This window comes from Colletotrichum tamarilloi (assembly GCF_030869305.1).
Source record: "Colletotrichum tamarilloi strain Tom-12 chromosome Unknown Scaffold_17.1, whole genome shotgun sequence".
Lineage (NCBI taxonomy): Eukaryota > Fungi > Ascomycota > Sordariomycetes > Glomerellales > Glomerellaceae > Colletotrichum > Colletotrichum tamarilloi.
The window spans coordinates 110,392-123,458 of record NW_026849400.1 but is presented as its reverse complement, the minus strand read 5'-3'; the positions used below and the strand labels follow the sequence as shown (position 1 = coordinate 123,458).

Sequence of the window (13,067 nt, the reverse complement as noted above, 5' to 3'; positions counted from 1 at the left end):
TATCGTAGAGTTCAGTTTTCCTCGTCATCTTCCTCAATCGGCGCCGGTGTCCGTCGCTCTGTACGTCTCTTTGGTCGTCGATGGCGTGAACTGCTAATGTTACTCGCCGAATCGTCGGGGGCCAGCTCAAAGTCGTCGCCTCCCCATTCGCTGTCACTATTGGCGTCGTAGTCGCCTTGCGCCCAGCTGGGCCGTTCGTAACCTGATGACTGTGAGTTGCCGGAGCTCGGATTGGGCAGGACATCGATCCGCCGGCGGCTTTGAAGGCTGTGCATCAATCCTGCTCCACGGTTGCGCAACCCCGTGCGGACGACTTCAGCCCTTAGGTGAAGGGCTTCAAACGCATCCTCCAACGCCTCCATGCCCTGGTAGATTTCTCGCTCTACCTCTGCCAAGACGGCCATTTCCATCTCTTCGTCTCGTGATACTGCCTGCTTGTTGGCCGCCGCGGATGATGCATTGCTCACAAAGGACGCAGGAGTAGCGCCGCGAGAGTAGGCGGAGAATGGTGTAGTGTTGCGAGATGCTGAGAAGCCCGGCGTTCCTCGCACGCTAGGGCTCATGGTCCCTGGCCGAGAGGGGTAGTAACCGCTCGCAGGGGTGGCGCCACGGGACTCAGCTGTGGGAGTATCGTCGCCATCAGCTCCGGACCAGAGGAATCCGTCAAATCGTCCAGAAGTCAAGATCTCCCATTCTTGCGTGTTGATATCGGACATGGTGACAAGTAGATCGTGGGTGTGGGGGTTCTTGACGAGGTACATGGCAACCTCTGCGTCTCGGGGTACTTGTTGTAGTCGGTAAAGACGCTGTAGAGCCAAGCCGGCTCTGACAAGGAGATCCGGGCGGGCGCGGTGCAAGGGTGTAGGAGCCCTTGTTGCCGGCTTCGGGTGATTAGAGCCAGCCAAAATCGCATTAAAATACGGCTGATCTTCCGGGTCCATATTGGTGAGAATGGCAAACGTGAGTGTCTCATCGTCTACATCTTGTGGCGGCGGCGCAGTGGTCTCTCCGCAGGTGTTGAGCCACTTATCCACGGCTCCCCTGACTTTCTTAGACTGTCTGAGGTAGTGCTCGCGGAACTCCTCGGCAATATCAGGGTCTATCTTGACCGGCGAGTCGGGTCGCGGTGGCAGCTCAGCTGACACTTCGGCAGCATTGGATCCCAAGCTGGCCAGGTCAAACGGTGGCCATTGCGGAAGATCGATGCGACCGCTAACCCATTCGAGGACCTCTCCCCAGCCGAGGCCACGATGTTGAATATCGGGGCCTCTTTCACACACGACACAAGTGCATCCATGCTCAGGAAGCTCTCTGGAAAAGACGTTTTCGAGGCGGTCTAGAAGGCGACGAGCCACAGATCGGTGGCCAGTCGCAACTGCTACGGAGCCGTTGCGGTTGAGAACCGAGTTGTACTGATCCAAGAGGTTGAAAAAGGGTGCGAACAAAGTCTGCGGGCCAACTAGGGGTGGGTTAGATGGCCGGGCGCCATTCTGGCGAGGTAGAACAGAGAGGAATGTTTTCGGGATAGGCTGGATCAGACCGCCGTTCTGTAAAAGGTAGTCCACCCGCGGTGCTTCCTGTACATCCAGGGCTGGAGGTGGTGGCGGGGGAGGAGGAGGTCCCGTTGGAGGAGGCATATCAGTCATTGGAGTGGCCGATGGTGTGATGTCGTTTTCGGGGTAAACCTGTGGAGGGGGGCCCGGAGGCTTGTCGTTCATGGCGAAGGGCGGTGGGAATGGTGGTGCTTGCGTAGGGGTTCTAGGAGATGAATCCTGCAGGCTTTCGGGAGACGAGTCGCCATCGTGATACTCTGCACGCCGGCCTTTCTTGCTCGAGGAGCTTCGCTTTGAGGAAGATCTAGAAGTGCTCGGCTTGATATTCAAGCTTTCCTGGACGCCAGGTGGGAACGCCGGCGACTTGACGTACGTTGCCTGGCTGCTAGTCTTTGACTTGAAGCTCACCCGGGACTTATCGTCGGCTCTGGAGCCGGATCTCGAAAGACCACTGAGACGCGAGCTTGGCCTGTCTTCCCGGTCTCTCTTGGCAGTCTCGCCGCTAAGTCTCGAGCTCGAACGCTCCTCGCGCACCTTCTTTGACGATTCCTCGGGGGTGGCAGATCGTCTCTTGCCCGACAAGTCGGTCTCGGGCGGACTAGGCGGCCTCGACTCCTTCTTGGACGAACTTTTGCGCTGCTTGTCGGAATGATCGACGCTCTGGGATCGCTTGAGTTCGCTGTCGCCCAGATCGGTGGCTTCGGGGGTGAATGGATCGGCCCTTCTCGTAGCACCGACACCTGATCCTGAGACGTCCTCGCGACTATTACGGACGGCCTCCTTGCTGTGGGCCTTGCTGAAGGTCGGGTAGGGAAGCGAGATGCGGTCAGTCGACGCCGGACCAGTCAGCGAGGTCCGAGACATTTCGGGAACGAGGTCGGTCATGGAAGAGGAGCGGTCGTGTCCGCGGTCTCTCTCTCGGTCGCGGTCTCGTTCTTCGCGGGTGCGGTGGCGGCGGTGGGAGTGGGAATGGACGTCACTGCCGAGGCCGCTGCCGTCGGCGATTTTCGATTTGGAGGAGCGGGAGCTCACGCGGTGGGATCGGTGTTCCCTGTCTCCCTTTTCTCTGTCGGACCTGCTGCTGCGCTCTGATTTGCTTCGAGAAGCCTTCTTTTCGGCCTTTTCACTTTTCTCGGCCTCCTTGCGCGGGCGCATATCCCCAAAGTCGGGGAGGGAGATTACTCGGCCATCAGCGTCGACATCGACCTCGACGTCACGATCCTGGGAGGACATGGCGGAGCATGGGTGCGTAGCCCGAGAGAGCTAGCCGAATTGCTTGTGCTTTGCTGCGGAGGTTTCTTCGAGTCGTAGTAGCAGTAGAGAAAGGTTGACTGTGACGGTGACGGTGACGGTGACGGTGACGGGGTCGAGTCGAAAAGCCGTCGGCGCAACGAGTAAGAGGCAAGAAAGTTGACCGACAGCGAAGCTTGCCAAAGAGGGCGGTGGTGGGTAGGAAGGTTTCTGGGAGCCCAAAAGGCAAAGCGGACCGTGGTTCGAGGTCCAGGGTGGGATGGTTCAGTGTGTTTGAGTTCCAAGATGTCGAGAAAGCTGGCGGGAAGAAGGAAAAGGGAACCGAAGCAGGCAGGACCTGGTCTGGGGTTTTGCTCACCGACCCTCGTCGTCTTGAGCAAAGAGGGCGGGAGTTGTTACAAAACTGGGGAATTTCTGGAAAAATGCGCACCCCTGACCTGGACCGAACGGTAGGTGGCGGGGGGAGGATCCGTTTGGCTCTTCGTTTGCTGCGTCTAATGTTTGGAGCGTCAGGAATGATGCGCTTTAACTTTTTCGAGATGTCGTCGTTGTCGTCGGGTCGTGGAAGGCAGGAAATGGAAAATGATGCAAGAAGGACGAGAGAAGTAACGAGACGGGAGATGGATGGACGCTCCCAACCGAGGGAGTGAATGAGTGAGGTGCACACTTCACCTCCAAAGTCATGAGTGCAGGCCAAGCAAGGCCAGGCGGGAGGGATGAGTCCAAGGTAACGGGAGTGGAAAGACGGGCGGTTGCAAGCAGTTGACGAGCAACGCAGCCGAATGTGATTCGATCAGAGGGGCAGCACCCCCCCTGTAAGGCGTTGAAGGGAACTGCGGCGGGTTGCTTGGTACTTTGGGTACAGGTACAGGTAGGCTGGGCGGCCCACACCTGAGTCTCTACGTTACTGCATCTATGGGTATACGCTACCGCTTCTTGCGTGCCTTTCAGCGTAAAAGCGAAGGAGGGGGTGGAGAAGAATAACGGGGAGATGGATGTCAAGGGAAGGCAGGCAAAGGGTGATTTAGAGTAGGGGAGTAGGCGGTGACACATGTCCTCCTGCAACGCATTATTCGGGCACTGATTCAGTTGAGAGAGGTGTCGAATGAGTGATTTGGTGAGGAGGCGTCCGTACGTTGAATTGTATGCAATACCTACCCACCCCACGTATTCCTTAAGGTAAGGTAAGGTAAGGTAGACCTGTGGCCAGAACCTGACGTGGCACCGGGCTGAGTTGCAACGAGTTGCGCCTGGACTGGACGTGGACGGCGACGCAATGGGACTGTGGGAGGGAAGTCCCTGAGGGATCCACAACGGGCACTGCCAGAAGCTCGGGCTACACCCATCACTGTCATTGGTAGATTCCATCAGCCAGTGTCCCTCCGTCAAGAAACCGTTCCTTCACACGGTACAGAACCAGTGTGCGAAGCGGGCAAGACGTACCGTTTCAGAAGCGAACGAGAGCTCGCTATCGCACCGTGTGACATCCTCTTTGCCCATCAGCTCCCGCGCATAGTAAACATCGGACATGATCTGCCTACCCTTACCTTGGCACCTTGGATAGGCAGACCAGCACGTTCCTCGAGGATTTAGCATCGTGGCTGACGTGCAAATGGACGAAGCCATTCGCCATCGTACACAGACGTAAGGAAAAGTACTCACCTACTCAAGCAGGCGGCGTGCCTAGAGTGCCTGGCTCAACGATAAACCAGAAAGTGGCTGGACTGTCTCAATTCAAGCAATGATCGAACATCAAACCACTTCTCTACGTAAGGTCGCGGTGGTAGGTACGCAACTAGTCTCGAATAACCTCGAGCAAGAATGGTCTGAATAGGCCCGCTATCGACCCGAGTTTCGTCTCGAAGCACCTCGCTTTTCCTCCGTCATAGCTGCAAAACTGTCTCTTGCTTCACATCATCTCGGAAAGCAAACGCACAAGATCATGCCTACCTATGCCGCACAAAGTCGCCGTCACAGTGCTCCGTGAGAGAGACATTGCTGCCTCAAATAGAAATGCCCATGTCTCACGTACCTGACTATCTTACCTTAGACTCGCCGGACTACCTACATATACCACTTACTTACCTTTAGCACCAACACATAAAGTACCTAAAGTACCTACGCCGATACACTTTCCATCCTGCAAACTCGATGAACCAACCTAACCATCAAACATCCATATTGCACCCAAAGACAGACTGGCAGAGTAAGGCAACTAGAATGCTTCCCAAAATAAACCCCATCCTAGCCCCACCAACCTACACTACTACTTTACCACCCCTCCTCCCATGTATTGATACCCTTCCACCCTTTCCCTCCCCCCCTCCTCTCCTGCAACGAACGGCGCGCGAACCCGCCGCCCATCGGGCACCAACAAACGAACCGCATGTGTGCAGAGTCCCGTCGACCTGTCTCTCGCACCAATCACCGCCCCGCCCAGCGAATAAGCGCCCGGGCCATGCATCCTCGTGCTTTTCTCTCGCGCACCACACCACCATGAATCAATCAATCAATCAACCCACCATCACCTGTATGCCATTATCCGAGGTTGTTTGAGGTAGGCAGGCGTAGCTACTTGATCTTGAAGTGTCTACGGAGTAGTTGTTGGTCCTTGTAAGCATATTTTATCTGGTACCGTCCACGTTTGGATGGTCGCTCGTTTCACCGTCACATCCACTTCAGATCGATCCCATGGAGCAGCATCATTCAAGTATCGTTCCATTCCACTATTCAGCCATACCTGGGTAAGAGTAATGTGTTATCCAACTCTCCAACCCTAGCCAACTATATGGTGCTTTATAGCCATCTCTCTTGTGTAAAATAACTCGTAAAAATTCATCATCAAACAACTTTTTTATCCCAAGGCTGTCTTTGAAGTCTCAACTCCGATGTATATATATCCACCCAATTTTTTGCGCTTTGAGAAGAGGTCTACGCGCATGTACGCTCTATGCCGTATAAATCACACTTATATCGCCCATTGATGAGAGTCTGCAAAACTTTTGCGTTTACAAACGGTCCAGGAGACCCTGGCTCTCGAGGAGCAGGACAATCTGGTGAACAATGGAGCGGACCGTCTGCTGCTCGAGGTTGACGACGAGGTCGGCCTTGGCGGGCGCCTCGTACGGGTCGTCCACACCGGTGAAGCCCTTGATGTCGCCGTTGCGCGCCTTCTGGTAGATGCCGCGCTTGTCCGTCTTCTCGGCGTACTCGAGCGGGGTGGCGACGTGCACGAGGAAGAAGGGGCCGGCCTTCTCGACCAGCTCGCGCGCCTTCTGGCGGGCCTCGTCGAATGGCGCAATGGGCGCAGCAATGACGGCGGCGCCGGCGCGGGTGAGCTCTGAGGCGACGAAGGCGATGCGGCCAACGTTCTTGTCGCGGTCCTCGCGGCTGAAGCCGAGCTCGGAGGAGAGCTCGTGGCGGACAGTCTCGCCGAGGAGGAGGGAGACGGAGCGGCCGCCGCCCTGGTTAAGCGTGACTTGAAGGGCCTTTGCGATCTGGTCCTTTCCGCTGTTGAGCAGGCCGGTGAGGAAGATGGTGAAGCCCTTTTGGGCGGGGAGGGGGTTCTGCTCGCGCAGGACCTTGACGACCTCGGGGTAGGAAAACCACGCGGGAATCTCCTTGCCGGTCTTGAGGCGGTTGCGGAGCTCGGTACCAGAGATGTTGGCGGTGTGAGTGCCAGGAGCGATCTCGTTGGCGGGCTGGTACTCGTCGCGGTCGGGGATGTAAATCATCTCCTGGAACTCGACCATGGTGATGCCCAGCTCGTCAGAGTACTTCTGGACGGCGACCTGGGCGTCGTACGGGCCGTAGTGGTCCTTGCCGTTCTTGTTCTTGCCGGGGCCGGCGTGGTCACGGCCGACAATGAAGTGCGTGGCGCCGTGGTTCTTGCGGATGATGGCGTGCCAGATGGCCTCGCGGGGACCGCCCATGCGCATGGCCAGGGGCAGCAGGGCCAGGGCGGCCATGCCGTTGGGGTATCTGGGGAGGAGGGCCTTGTAGACGCGGACACGGGTGAAGTGGTCAATGTCACCGGGCTTGGTCATGCCGACGACGGGGTGGATAAGGACATTGGCTTGTTGGGAGCGGGCGGCGCGGACCGTGAGCTCTCTGTGAGCGCGGTGCATGGGGTTGCGAGTCTGGAAAGCGACGACCTTGTTCCAGCCGAGCTTCTCAAAGTGCTGTCTCAACTCGGCGGGAGTGACTTTTGATACTCGTTAGTCTCGATGTTGTGGGTTTGCTGCGTTGGTATGGGCCAAGGGCATGGTGGACTTACATCTGAGGTCGAGGAAGTCGTAGTGAGCAAGACGCTGGATAGCCTCGAGCTTACCGCCAACGTAAAAGTCGTTGGTATTGTTGAAGAGGTGCTTCACACCGGGGTGGGTGTCGTCGTCGCTGCCAAAGACCTCAATGGCCTCCTTGACTCTACAGAAACATGTCAGCCGATGCCAATTCCCTGAAGACATGTTTGACCTACCTGTCGGGCTTGTAGACATCCTCAACGGTAAGGATGGCAAGGTTACGGTCGTCTCTAAGGTCGCGGAGGGTGATGCGCGCACCGGGCTTGATGGAGAGGGTGTCGATCTGCTGCTGGGAGACATCGAGGGTGATGGGCATGGAGAAGAGAGCGCCATCGGCGAGACGGTTGTCCTTGACGACTCTGCACCAATCATGTTAGCGACCAGCATCTTCTGGGGAGCAAGTCTTGTTCGCATGTTCAACGTACCCATTGTAGTCCTTCTCGGTCATGAAACCTATAGAGATGCCACCACAGTCAGTCCCGCTGTTCTTGGGCGAGCAACGTAATCGTGGGGAACTTTGCCCCTCCAAAAAAAATCATGGCGGGGTCGTTTCCGCAACGCAACCCCACCAACCTCGTCGCGCAACGGATGCAGAAGGGGGGCAACCGCCGCAGCAGCAGCCAGCAGAAAGTAGCAGCAACAGCGCGGGCAGTAAACACCACGTACCTTCGAGAGGAGAGAAGCCACCGTTGAGGATCAGCTCAAGATCGCAGAGGTGACGCTCGGTCAACAGGAGAGAAGGGAGCTTGTCGGCCTCGGCTAACAGCTCAGACTGGCGGGGCGCATCGCGCGCGAAAAGGTCCTTGAGGACACCGCCGTGGGGAGAGTTGGCCATTGTGTATGTCTTTGAAGAAAGCGCGAAGCTTTGTAGTAGGGAGCGGGTTATTATGGGATCGTCAAAAGACACACTCTAGACGATGCTTAGAGAGGAAGAGAGAGAACACACAACGAATTGAGCCTGCAGCTTCTCGTTGTAAAGGGAATATTGGGTATAAAAAGGTAGATGGGAGGGGATTCACGGATGAAATAGAAGAGACAGGAGAACAAGCGGGAGAGGGAGTCTGGCGAGGAGACGGGCGAGGGCAAAGGTGTCTTTTATTCTCCTCGGACACACAGACAGAAGGACAGAGACAAAGTGAGAGAATTGTCGCTCGTTCCCGGCGTCAAGTCGGCCTTGCGTGTGTTGCTGAGGTGCGCTGCTGGTGCTGTACGGATACCCCGTTGTCCAAGGTAAAAATTGGAGGCTGTTTAGTTCAAATGACGTGATCGCTACCTTGCACATGTACCCTCCTTGGCGGCATGCCATGTACTCTTAATTACCAATGTTGGCTCTTTGTAGCCCTCTCTGCCGCAGTCAGCCACGACTAAGTCATGTTCGCCACGATAAGTTACCGTAAGGTCCCATCCCATCCCATCCCATGCCGTCCGAAAAGAGACTTGGTCGCGGTGCGTAGCCGCGGAAAAAGTCTGCTCTTCTCCATGCTGTTGCATGTCTGACCCGGAGACTGACCCTGGGAGATCCATGAAGCCGTGGGGTCGCTGTTTTGCAATGTCGCGGCTCGGTGTTCCGGCATCTTTTTGGCGTCGGGACGGGTATTGGTAATAACCTACTCCAGGTCTGACAGAACACCTCAACCCAGCCTGACCACCCCATGTTTACATTGCGTCGAAGAGGAAAGCAGAGGCTTCTTGGAATAGCGTAGAAACTTGCGATACCAGCGCAATGAGTTCTTCATCAAGGGTCCTCGTCGGTGGTATGGCGCAACGAAGATTGCCAATTCAAAGTACCCCGCGAAATGTGGCTTGATAAGCCCCGATATCAATCATCAGGGACCCTGCGCCACGTTCTACCCTCGTCCCGACTCCCGACAACGCGCCATTGCAAGACAATTTCGTGCCAGAAGCTGCAGGACAAGCCGCAGAGACGTTGTCAAAGTTGCAATTCCTGCCTCATCTGGCGTGCTGGCGCCCAGCCTCTTGGCTTAGACTAGACACCTGTAACCTCACCTTGAAGAGCTCGCCAACAGAAGGGCTGAGAATACCAAGCGTCTTCCGCCCTTGGCTACTCTTGGCGCCCTATCAACGTCCAAGACTCGAGACGTATGTCAAATCTGTATTGTAGAAGACCGTGATGGCCTCTTGCGCGCCATTCAGATTGTCACGATGGCGACATGCCGCTCTTTGCAGAACTTCCGTTGTGTTTCTTGGCACATGTCGTTCCAGACTAGAAGTCATTGAACGTGCTACAGAACGGTATGCTGGCCAGTCCAACGTGGACCCGATCCTTTGGATAGGCTTTTGACAGCAGCTTATCTAAAAGCTTGTAGATCTCGTCCAAGAATATCGTGTCTCGACTTGGACCGTTTCGATCTCTTTGCTACGAAGTGCAATCGGTCAGCTCGGTGAGGGTGGTGGGGTAGCCCCGACGTCCGCGTCGATCGGCTGCGCGGTTGTCGGTTGCCGGCCCCCGGCTGCCGGCTGCGGGGTTAGCCCGATGTCGCTTGACACACCGAGATCCCTTGCTCCAGTTCTTTCTCTATGCCGTGGACATTGATGACATTCCGTGTCCACTCCTTGGCCGCCATGCTCCACCGCCAGCCAAGTTCCCGAGACTAAGTTCCTGAAGATCTATGGCTCCGGAACTTCATTGGCTATTCGTTGTGGTGGATATTCTTCTTCGCGGAATCTTGTCGCCATGGAGTTTCGCCCACTCAATTCCACAATACTGAGCGTAGATCATCGAGAAGTGAAAACTCGGATATCCTATGACGCCAGAGGTACGATAGAGGCTAGATTCGTAAGGATCCAGTGTTCAGGTTGTCCCTCTTTGGGGAATTTCTGTTAGTAAAACCTCGCGTTTCTTCCCCCAGTTTTGGTTTCGTTGAAGTTGTCTGATTGGATTTTATGGTCATTGGATGCAACTGTCCGAATAAATACTCGTGCCGTTTTTTATTCTTCTGCGTTTAGCCATAAAAACCTTCCAAGCTTGAACTGTACACTTGCAAGCCTTTCAAAGGGACAGAATACCCTTAAGTGAAGATGTCCTTCGACAAGTTTCATCACACCACACAAAGGCCTCCACGTAGGATTCTTGCGCTGACGCGATCGCCAGCACCTTCGGATACACCACTAGCACGCCTCCAGGTCCAAGTGCTCTAGTTCGAGGTTTCACATGCCGAGAATGATCTCTCCGTCCTCCAGATACGAGAACTTCGACGAACCAGGGACGAGCGAGCTTCTTCGCTTTCTTTGATGCCTTGCCATTACTCATTTCGTCAATCAAGATCAAACCATCATTGGTCGTGACCTCATCACGCTTCGCTGGAGCGTTCATACGTATTCCCATAGCATTGATGAGACTTCTCTGGCGGTAGCAATGGTATTGATGCCGACGGCTGAGTATGTGTTCAGACTGAGCGAACTGGTACCTGGCGCTCACATATTGGCGTTGTCAAGTTTTCGAAAAGGAGCAGCGCAATCCCTTCTCAAAACAGTCGGCTATTGTAGTTTCAACGAGGTCAATGGTATCTAGGCTTGCATGCTTCTGGTGGGTTTGGAACGCATACCGCCTGGCGATGCAGTCCGATATCAATATTCAATTCGTCGACTCCGTGGCTCCACGAGTAAAAGCTAGCGGAGACCGGTTTTGCAGTCAGTCAACTGTGGTGAGGAATACTCACCGTCATTTATGAGAGGATTCCTGTCATTGGAGCAAATTGAAGCAGAGCATATAGGCAATTGGCCAAGTTTGCGGCCCTGACTGATGCCCCTTGAACGATATTGATAAGGCTGCTGGACGCAACGGGCTCTAGCCGTGCTGGTAATGGGTGCAATGCGGCAGTGCAGCTCCTGAACGAAATGTTCTGCTCGCCAGAATTCTCAAGTCGCCTAGCGGTCATCTGGGCTCGAGCCAGCAATTGCAGGAACGACGAAAACCCAAGCTTCGGCCTCTTCCTGTGATTCGAAAAGAGACAGAGCAGCCTAGCATGGAAGAATGAACGTTGGATGACTCGACCGTATTTGAGACTCGATGCTCGTCCAGATACCCTTCAACCAGATTCGAGAGCCGGCTGAGCGAATGGCCATTTTCTTTGTATGGTGTCTGGGTTGTTGCAAAGTGATGAAGTCATAGTTCCGCGCCGTCTCTTCGCGAATTCGACATTCCTGTGTCTCAAAGCCACCGGGGCAAATGGGGTGTTGCTAAGCAGGGGGTTTGCCGACCGAGAAGTCAGCCGGTACCAGCATTCCTTGACTGTGAATCTCGATGCCAACTTCTTTTCCATCGAAGGATTTCGTGGCAGAAAGGGTAGATCGGCTGAACCTGTCCATTCCATGGAGCTGTATCGACGCAGCGTGCCGTCTGGACTCGAGGCGGCTCTAGGGCAAGCCGCCCCGGAGGTTTACACCTCTGAGACGCTTCAGAATGTAGCCAGACCTCGTGGCAGAAGTACTTCCGACCAATGGTGATGCAGCACGAGGGAGATGGAGTCGAGTTGCAGACCAGTGGTCGGGAGATGGACACGCAGATCTGCGGTGAGTGTTAGCTTAAAAACGTTTGGCAGCAGGGGGATGGGATATCCCGGCTCATTTGGGAGAGAAAAGGCTGGGATTGGCGGATTTGGTGCTGGGCATCGTTGGCAAGCTTCTCGCGTGGCTGGGGATGGACGTCGAGTGGAATGGGTTTCCCGCCGTGGTGGAGTACGATGGGGTCTTGTTTCTCGAATGGCGAACGCAACGGTTGAGGATTCGGGAGACGCTGCTCCCGCCTAATAGTTCTTGATGTCTTGCTCTTGAAGAGTACTTGGAACGGATATTCGTTGGCAACGGAGCGGTAATCTTTGAAAAATGCCAAAGATGGCCTGATGCGCACGTGGATCCGTGATATGCCTGGCACGCCGCACTCCGGACTAAGGCGGCAAAGACGGGTTTGAATTGTCTTGGACGCCGAGGCTTTGGGAAGCCGCAAGCTGCGTTTATGTCGGTAGCGTCCCGGATCAGCGGTGGTTGAATACCTAGCTCACCATTGACGATTTGGGTGGCTGGTTTCAGACCAAGACGAACTCTTTGTGTACTCCGTACGAGCACAAATATGTGAGTGACGAAATGATTGTAACGAGTCCAAGTCGACCATGGATGCAGTTTATTAGAATTGGCTTGCGGTCGGACAGAGCTTCTGAGTAGGGGTGAGAAATCGGTATTTTGACAATCTAAAGAGAGAAAGTTGCCCCACGCAACCTCAGTTGAAGCAGAAATACGGAGCAAGAGAAGAGTCCGATGTAGACTCGGTCTTTCGATGATTGATGGCTGGAGGATGGAAGCGAAAGAAGATCGCGGCGCGGCCGAAGCATGGGCCAACGGCCAGGTCAGAGCTCTTCCCATTAGAGTAGTCAGGTACGTACCGCTCTGCCCAGAACAGCAAGCTGCTTTTCGCTACCTTACCTTAGGTAAGGTTAAGATGGCAGCAGAGTGGCTAGAGCGTAAGCGGCTAGAGTGTGGTAGAAATTGACAGAGATTCCGTTAGGTCAATGATCTTAGCGGTCCGACCGATCCGAAGAGGCTTTTCCACAGGGAACATACCGACTTTCCAAGAATTGGTCTCAACGTGCCTGAATGTGAGGGTTGCACCAAGTATCATCGCCTGATTATCACGCCCGGGTACATAATGCACCCGCTATGCATGCCTGATTTCCGATGAAGCTGAGCTGATGCATGGGAGCTGTAGGTATCTTCGCACCCAGTGACCTGGCTCAATGGATTCGACGTCAGTGGTTATCGCTAGAATACCTACGTGTATCCATAGTGCAGGGAGAAAGGTAGGGAATATGGAAGTGCCTGGTAGGAATCCATACATATCTTAGGTTGCGTATGTGGTTGTTGTTTGTGCGGAGAGTGACATGTGTCATTGGGAATTGTGCTATCAACCTTGTTTTCTTGCCCGAGTGCTGCAGCAAACTAGGTCCGG

General features: G+C 54.9%; 3 protein-coding genes across 3 annotated transcripts; all 3 read right to left on the bottom strand.

Annotated features, from left to right (window-relative positions):
* Positions 1-11: 11 nt before the first annotated feature.
* On the bottom strand, positions 12-2,786 carry CTAM01_06203 (uncharacterized protein; the record flags this gene model as incomplete). The annotated part of the gene is made up of 1 exon (XM_060522232.1): positions 12-2,786. The coding sequence occupies one exon, from the start codon at positions 2,784-2,786 to the stop codon at positions 12-14; it is 2,775 nt and encodes a 924-aa protein (XP_060382960.1).
* A 3,026-nt stretch (positions 2,787-5,812) lies between these two features.
* Positions 5,813-7,940, bottom strand: CTAM01_06202 (sulfate adenylyltransferase; the record flags this gene model as incomplete). The annotated part of the gene is made up of 5 exons (XM_060522231.1): positions 5,813-7,008; positions 7,081-7,229; positions 7,282-7,464; positions 7,531-7,558; positions 7,772-7,940. 5 exons carry the CDS (start codon positions 7,938-7,940, stop codon positions 5,813-5,815), a joined length of 1,725 nt encoding a protein of 574 aa, XP_060382959.1.
* A 3,705-nt stretch (positions 7,941-11,645) lies between these two features.
* CTAM01_06201 (uncharacterized protein) lies at positions 11,646-12,119 on the bottom strand (the record flags this gene model as incomplete). The annotated part of the gene is made up of 1 exon (XM_060522230.1): positions 11,646-12,119. A coding segment is annotated over one exon (474 nt), but the record flags the coding sequence as incomplete, so codon positions are not given.
* Positions 12,120-13,067: the final 948 nt, after the last annotated feature.